The sequence below is a fragment of the Corvus cornix genome, chromosome 8, assembly GCF_000738735.6.
Source record: "Corvus cornix cornix isolate S_Up_H32 chromosome 8, ASM73873v5, whole genome shotgun sequence".
Taxonomy (NCBI): domain Eukaryota; kingdom Metazoa; phylum Chordata; class Aves; order Passeriformes; family Corvidae; genus Corvus; species Corvus cornix.
The window spans coordinates 9,071,505-9,079,966 of NC_046338.1; the positions used below are offsets into that span (position 1 = coordinate 9,071,505).

The following is an 8,462-nucleotide window of genomic DNA, read 5'->3' on the forward strand; positions in this document are numbered from 1 at the left end:
ATAACTGAAGATTGTAGTGTTCAGTATTCTGTTCATTGCAGTCACTCAAGTGTTGGGTACATCAGATGCTTCTGTTTGGTTGGGATCGTGCTACAGGCTCGCAAAGGGGTGGCGTAAAGTAACCTGCTCCTACATGTGACTGGGATTATAACAGGCTCCAGGACAGGGATTACATAATACCTGATCTTTCTGGCAGATAAGTTTTTCTAGCAGCTTTGGAATCGCTGTGTTCCAGTAGCTGCTTTGCCAAGTTAGAGACTCGGTCGCTATGGCTTCAGATAATGAATCAGCTTGAACCCTTCCCATGCTTAACATTAAAAAATACACATGGAAGTTTAGCACTGTGTTTCATGGAATACTTTGTAGGTCCTGATAATTTGTGGGTTTTGGTTTCTTTGCTTAGTGGAAAGGTTTCTAGGTAAGTTGAGCACAAAGTCACTGCTGACTTCGGGTGCTTATCTTCTTGGTTCAGCTCTTGACTTTTTTTCCAAGGAACATTTGGAGAACAATGTAGTAGGGAATTGTGCTGCTGGGATGGAAGAGCCCTCTTATGTGGATTATTATGCAAGAGTGTTTAATCGCATGCCCTGAAGCACTGTTTCTTCACAGACTATATTAATCTCCTCCACTTGCATCTACTGGGTCCTCCATTATGTAATCCAGTGACTGGCGGAGTTGCTGCATTAGTTAATTGTTAATAGACTGTCACTTTGAGTTTGTCCTTTTACATTAAACTCTCCTCTTTCCTTCCCTTGCAGAGCTGATGGAGAGGTGAAACACTGTGTGATCTACAGCACTCCAAGAGGTTATGGGTTTGCAGAACCGTACAACCTGTACAGCACACTTAAGGATTTGGTTCTTCATTACCAGCAGACATCCCTTGTCCAACACAATGATTCCCTAAATGTCAGGCTTGCCTATCCTGTCTACGCACAGATGCCCCCCTCTCTCTGCAGGTAAATTTTGGGGAGGAGGAAAGCGTTGGCTATCTTGGATTCTTTTCTACGATTTTTATTAGAACTCGGAGGGCATTCTTTCTCCTTAGACTGCTTGTTTTGCACAAGAAGTGATTCTGCGAATGTGAATCAAAAAGAGGCCTAGCAGCAACAAGACGACAACTTGGGTGTAGGTGTCCTGGTGCTACCTTAAAAGCTCAGCTGTGCTTTTACACCGATACTTTTGTTTCCTTATGAGGGGAATAAACTCAACGCAACGCATATGAAAATACTGGAAGCAAAGCATCATTTTATGGAGATGATTTTTTGCCAGGCACCTTCAGTGGAACTTCTAATTGGATTTTGTTTTCTCTTGTTCTAGTAGACACAATTTGAAGCCTCTACCCGAGGCACTGGTAATGTCTTTCAGTCTTAAACTCCCAACAAACTAGGGGGGAAACTCTGCCACAGCAATTCTTCTCTGCTAATTTTAGCAGCTTCACTGCGATTCAGCCGGACTTCCAAAAGAGGGCTTGTCTTGAGGTAGCATGGAATTTGGTGAGAGAAGACCAAAGGAATTATGGGGAAGTTTCAGGTTTTTATTTAAATGGAAAAATGCTTGTAAAAGGAAAGTTGCTTTATTTTTTTGCCAACAGTAACAAAGTTTTGGTTTCAATGGCACTGCAGGTCTTTGCTTAAAGGAAACATAACCAAATTGAACACGCCAAAACTTTGTTCGTTGCTAGATCGAGCACTTACGGGGGAGGTTGCATTAGCATCCGCACATACTTTCTACACCAAAACTTGAAACAAATAAAAGGAAAAGCTAAACATTGTGTGTCTTCAAAACACTAAATTTGTCTGATCTGATGTAATTGCTCACTCTCCTCTTTCTTCACCCCCTCTCCCTCCCATTCCTCAGCTTGGGATTCTGTTTTCAGATTTTTAATGATACTGTGCTTCAGAATGTAAACCAGAATGAAGCTTGCACTCGCCTGCTGCAGGTCTCTTGCTGAACAGTGGCAGACTCTTGTAACACTTGATTTTGGTACAGAAGAGGTCGGTGTAATCAAATGCTTCTGGATGGCTTATTGTACCAAATTGTTTGGTGGGGTATAGTCACTTCCAGTTGTAAGAAGTGAGCATGCTAATCCTAGATCTCCTCTGATTTGTTCTTTGCAAACTGGGTTATGAACTCTCACACCACTGCAGCCAAGCAAGATTTTACCCTGGTATAATCTAAATTCCCTTGTAGTTATTTTAGACATGATGCAAAACAGATGAAAGGGAAGAGAGCCATACTCCTCAGTTACTGGATGTCTGGTACCATCCTTTGGCAGGGGCTGCTGTCAAATACTGGAGTGGGTAGTCCTGGGCTTCATCAACTACAGCAATCATCAAATAAATCCCTCCCTGGAAAGTGTACAAAGCAGCTTATTTCCATTCCTTAAGCTTCTAAAATGAAAAAGAGCTAAGTTTGGCAAAGCGAACCACTTGGCATCAAAGCACAACTGGCAAAGCAATTGTTCAGTGTGCAACCTTGAAAGTTACTTTTGTTCCCATTACTGGAAGCGTTTCCCTTGCAATGCACCCATTGTGCAGGACAGGAAGCAGACAGTCATGCAGGTCTGAGAATGCTGGAGACCCGTTTCTGACCCTGGGGCTGATTTCCTGTTCAAATGGCTTTTTTCTGTAATGCCTGGGCAGTAGTGCCAGGCTTGTTGATGTATAATGTTTACACTAGAAGTATTATTTCCCTGAATGTCTTGAATTCACAAGTAGGGAAGTGACAAAGCTGGAGCACTGACAGCCATTGCAGGAAGGGTAGTCTGGTTCCCTGGCATGCCATGACATTTTTTATTTTGCACTAATGACCCTGACGCATCCCAGACACTTCCTAATTGGCCAGAGTGCAATCTTCAGGCAAGGAATTGTGTAGATGCCACTTTTCTCATTTAAATGATACCCTAAAAAGCTTAACCAAAACTGTGTGAGAGAAGAATAAAATTCATATAAGCTGCTATGTCAAAATGAACCACATCTGCTTGGGTGTCTCTCCTACTTCCCCAGGAAGAAAGGAAAAATGAGACATAGCCTTTGCTGTTAGTGGAAATCTTGAATGGTTTCCTCAGTGGTCTGTGGACATGGAATTTTTTCTTTATAAAGAAACTTGCCTCTACATCTTGGCTAATTTGCAGTTCTAATCTGGTAGCTGTACAGCTGCCATTCTCACACTTCTTGGGCATCTAGCATTCCCTTGATGCTGGGCTGCAACCAAATGCCCGATGAGGGAAATCAGTTCAAAGGCACAAATTATAGCCAGGTGCCTCGTGCCTGTGGAAAAGCCTGTGTGAGAGGAGTGTCTGCTTGTTTTCCCTGCCCTTGTGAGCTCTCTGCACTCTCTTACTGACGGTGTTAACATTGGAGGCTGATGAGGCCCATATATCTGATCTCTGCTTTCATGACAGAGATAACCTGGCCAAAGTGTTTCACATCTGCCCCAGTTTCAGGTAGGGCTCAGTTTTGTTTTAAACCAGGCTCGTAAATCCTGGCACACCCTCACAGTCCTGACAGCAGCAGGATAGCAGAGCAGGGCTGTCTGAAGTCTCTCTGTAGTGGAATCTGATTGATCCTGTGAGGTCTTGGTCCAGGCTCCAGCCCTGGCTTTGCCAAGGTAAATACAGTGTGATTCCATTAGCATCTGTGAAGGTAGCTTGGCTTTATCGTGGTGTGAGTGAGTTGGGACTCTTGGCCCCTTGCTCCCCAAGATCTTTTTGCTGATCACAGGTGATGTATTTGCTGTGAATGATGGACCCAGAGCCAATAAGCCATCCTGAAGTGTTCTTTGAAGTTCTGTTTTGCCCAAACCTTCAGACCAGGGCTATGGGCGGACTAAGCCTGCATTCCTTGTACTGGCTCCATTACTCTGAGCAGTCTCCCTGGGGCTGTTTTGCCACTGTATCTCTCTGTGTTTGGTTTAGGCACCTGAAGTCCCAGCTGCTGCCATTGTTCCCTGTTGATTTGCATGTGTTACTGCACAGATTCTTTTTACAACTACTTTGCACTCACAAAGCAAATGAGAATTGGTATAAAATCAACTGGTGTGATCTATGGGGCAAGGGCTTGGTCCTGCACCTCTCATTGTGCTTGGCCTAATTCTGTTTGCTCAGTAGCATTAGACCTGTGAGAAAACCCACAGCTTCCAGGAGCTGTTCTACACTTGCATGACTGAGAAATCAGAAATGGGCCTGTGAGATGCAGGATTACACCCCAGGATGAAAAGCAGCTGTTAAGCCTGAAACAAATACAGGAAGTGTGAACATGGAGGCAAAACAAAGAAACTCAAGTTCTTTTAAAACAGTAAGATGTGAGAAGGTTTTAATTTTAAGAGTCAGAACATCAGGAGGAAAGGGGGAAGTAACCTCACTGTTGTAGCAGCCATCTGGTACCAGACTGCAGTTAGAGGAGCATTGATCTCATTGACCCACATTGTATTAAATATATATGTAGAGTTAAATAAATAACTTTTGCACAGTGTTAAATGGGGGAAGGGGGGAGGGGATGCTGAAACTCGAATATGCACAGTTTCTTCTAATCTGTTTTGAAGTATATTTGCAGGGAATTAGGGGTGATTCAGTATTTTGTATTGGTATGGATGGAAATCAGGTCTGCTTCCACAGTTGCCATTGGCCCCATTGTGTCAGCCACGAGTGCCATGTTTTTGAAGTTAGTAAGTTATCAATCTTTTCCCACTACTTCCTTTATTGATTACAAGTAACCTGAGCATGGGAAGAACCTAGGAACAGAGGGATGTCCCAGCAGATGCTTCACTAGTGTGTGGAGCAGTAATGTGTGATTGTCCACCTTCTGATACTGGAGTGCTCTAGTTTTGGGGGTTGTATTTGGGTTTTTATTTCATTCTCATCAGCGGTGAAGTGAGTTGCTGCTTTGCACCGTTGGTAGTTGCAATCTAGAGTTATATCCAGTACAGCCCTCTGTCTTATGCCAAAAATAAAATGCTCTTTCCCCACTCATCTCTCTTGACGTGGCAGATGTTCAAGAAATTTTCCATTTAATGTGATGGGCCTGATTGTTTTCTCGCTGACACTAGTGTTAGCAAGCCTTCCACAACCAAAATCAACCATTCCCAGGAAAAAAACTTGCATTTACTCATAACTGAATTCTAGTCACAGCAGGGCAAAAATCAAAGTTTTTCCCTTGCAAAGCCAGGCAACTGTAATGGGACTGTGGAAATGAATGTTGACACTTAGTGCTGTTTTGGGGAGGACAGGAGAAGGAGGAGGGTCTTGGTTGCCCCAAATCCTGGGCTCTCTGCAGGCGTGGCACCATGTCTGTAACTGAACGCTGTGGCTGTTTAAAACAGCAGAATTGCTATAGGAGTGTCACACTTTAAGTTTGGAAAAGCCCCTTATTTGGTACTTGAACAATCTTGCTTCTGTTTTTGAATGTCTGTTTATTTTTTATTTTTTGTTACACTAACAGGGAGTAAAAATCTGAAATGTTAGTGAGTCTTGTATGCTTGCTGCATTGTGCAGACATGAAACAGGTACTGCTTGTGGATCAGGAGGGGTAAGAGACAGGTTCAAAATGCAGTTTTACAAAGCACTATGATGGGTTGGGGGTTGTTTTGTTTAGACCATGTTTAAAATCAAGTTTTCTTATGTGTAGTTTCCTTATAGTTGATTTGCAACCTCTGCTTTTGCAATAGCAAAATCAAAATAACATTCCCAAAGAGCAAAAATGCTGTAAGGGGAGGGGGGTCAGGCTTGCTCAAATCCAGCATTCAAAGCAAATAGCTTTAGTGGAGAGGAAGGATCAGCACCCTAAAGCATCCCTCTGGTTGTAGTTTGATGAAGCAGGAGACAGACCATGAAGCAGAAACCTCTGCTTGGAACCACGAAAATAAGAGGAGATGCCAGAGCAGACCCTTCCCTTTGGAATTACCAGTTGTACTCTCCTTAAATGCACATGCAGGAGAGGGTTTAAGGAATTGATGTAAGTCCTTGAGGAGCTGCTGCCCTTTCTGTATGGGAAGGGAACTTGCACTGCTGATCCCCTTGTTTCCCTTGGCACACGAGCAGCCGGGAGAAGGGAAGGACCAGCCCAAAGAAGCGCCGGCCTGTTTGTCAGGCAGCTCGGCCAGTTCAGCCCTGCGTGAGCAGCAGCTTTGGACGGGGTTACATGAAGTTTGGCCAACATTTTTGTGAATCTTGCATTCTGTGGGCAGAAATACTTTCCACCGAATGGGAAGGGGAAAAAAAAAAAATCTCTTGAAATCTTTTCAGTTCCTTCCTGTTTGTTCAAAGGGGCAGATTGGGAGCTTTAGCTTGTTAACTGTTCAGATGATGACAGTGCTTGAAGTGCTGGTCTTTGGGGCTGGCTCCATATAATTGATGCAGAATTTGCATTTTTTAAATTGCTATTGGCATAGACTCACCGTATTTTATGACTAGACTGGCCATTTGTTCTGAAGTTTGCCTTTAAAAAATGTAATATGAGCTTCAGAGGCAAGGGGAAAAAAAGTGAGACAGGTCCTTTTTAATAGAAAAAAACGCTTCGTTGATCAACCTGTATTAGAGAAAGCAGCTTTAGTTTGATGCCCCCCTCCACCGCCTTCCCTTGGGATTGCATCTGTGAGATCGGCATTGGCAAATGAGGGGAGGGATATTTCCCCCTGTATCCAGCAACGCCGTTCCCATGCACTTTCCAAGTGCTTGTAGCAAGAGGCTCGGGATCGTTTGGAGAAAGTTACTGCATCCAAAGACAAAAGAAAAGGTCTCTAAGGGTGGCAGTCACCCCCAGCAGGGGGTTGTAGGATGCTGGGGCCGGCCCCGAGCTGCCCCCGGGTCTCTGTTGGCTGCAGGGCGGGGCTCACCTTCAGTCGGCTGGGTCGGGGTTTTGATCTGTTTTGTTTTCGTGAGTGACTTCTACATCCAACAAAGATCTGTTTGATGAAAACCTGTTAATTTTGTATATCTGGCTGTTTATTGCACCATGGGATTGTAATGGTCTGCATCATCCGTGTGTGTGTGCGCGTGTGTGTGTGTGTATATGTACTGTATGTATATAGATATATGTAAAATATATTCACGTACACCTTTATATGCATTAGCTGTAAGTGGCACTGCCCCTTAAAAATAAAACAAAACTCACCGTTAGCACATTCTGCCACGTGGTCAGGCAGAATTGGGTTGGTTTTTTTGTCAAATGAAAAGGAGTTTATTGTGTTCATCTTGCATATGTGCTTCTGAAATGCTGAACTCTGGATTTCCTCGGGGGGGTTGCTACTATATTTGTAAACAGAGTTGATTTGGGGTGTTATTTACTCTGGGACAAAGCGTTCAACCGTGTCCCAAGCAAAGGCTTAGCAAAAGAAACCCCTCTTGCTCTCCTGTGAGACGCAGTGATTGTTTGCACGTTTCAGTGGCCCCTCAGTGCCCCCTGTCCAGAGCTGATGTGCAATGGGTGGTGTTGGTGCGTGTCCCTTTGTGAGTGGACTCTTTGTACAAGGTGTGGTTCAATGTAAAGCATGAGTGGGTGTTTGATCTTGTGTCGAGGGCTGAAATAACAGCACACTCCTTTGTACAACCTTTGCATCAATGTTTCTGCTTTTCTTTGACTTCTATTTTCTTTAAGGGAAACTGCATCTGTTAAGAACCTGCTTCTTCAGAAGCTATTGAATTATTTTGTTTTCCAGATGAATTCCAGCATGTAACTTTGGTACTCTTGTTTGTTATTTGTGTAAAATCTGTTCTTCTGTCGTTTATGGTGTAGTCGGGGAGGGGGGTGGGGGGAAGAAAAGAAAAAAAAAAAAGGAATTCATGTAGTTTAACTTTTAAAGAAAAGAAACAAACTGCTTCATAAGGAAACCAAGTGTATGTTAGTGTTTTCTGACAAGTCATCCTGTAGTTTCTAGCTCAGTAATGCAACACTGTACTTGTCACCGGGTGTGTTACAATTTTGCTGTACTTTCTTTTACTAGATGGTTGGGCTTTTAAATCCCAGACACTAAGCATCCTGGGCCTACTTGCTCTAGATCAAAAAAAATGCAATAAAAAAAAGATTGCAATAAAGCACATTGACATGTAATGTTTTAGAAGGATGTACTGACAGCTGTTTCTAATAAATTCCGAACTGCAGCGTGGTCAGGCTGCCGTGGTGTAGCTGTGTCTGTCTCCCAGCCAAGGCCATGGGCATCATCTTGAACAGAAGCAGAGGTCTTGCAGAGGTCTGATTTCCTCTAGGCTGGAGAGAAAGCCCCTCCTGGGGCTGGGAGGAGGGAGGACTACACGTAGCACACGCACGTTCCTTAATGGAACCTTCCCTGCGTTCCTTTCACAGCGTCTTCCGAGGGAGCAGGAGCCATCAGCAGTGTTCTTGCATGCCTCACTGCTTCCTCTGCCATCAGGGAAAGCCACATTTGGTGATGCCACGGTTGGTGCTGGGGAGAGAGGGGATGCACCACTTGGGCAGACTTAGGAAAGACATGGCTCAGCTGCATCCGTT

At 44.0% G+C, this 8,462-nt stretch overlaps 1 protein-coding gene across 1 annotated transcript in view; it reads left to right on the plus strand.

Moving 5' to 3' along the window:
• The window catches only part of LOC104695234 (phosphatidylinositol 3-kinase regulatory subunit gamma), a 32,234-nt gene extending 24,129 nt beyond the window's left edge, over nt 1–8,105 (plus strand). Inside the window, exon 10 of the mRNA XM_010408896.4 lies at nt 759–8,105. Coding sequence (XP_010407198.1) covers nt 759–960 — 202 coding nt within the window. The 3' untranslated portion in view covers nt 961–8,105. The remainder of the gene's footprint in view (nt 1–758) is intronic.
• Nucleotides 8,106–8,462: the final 357 nt, after the last annotated feature.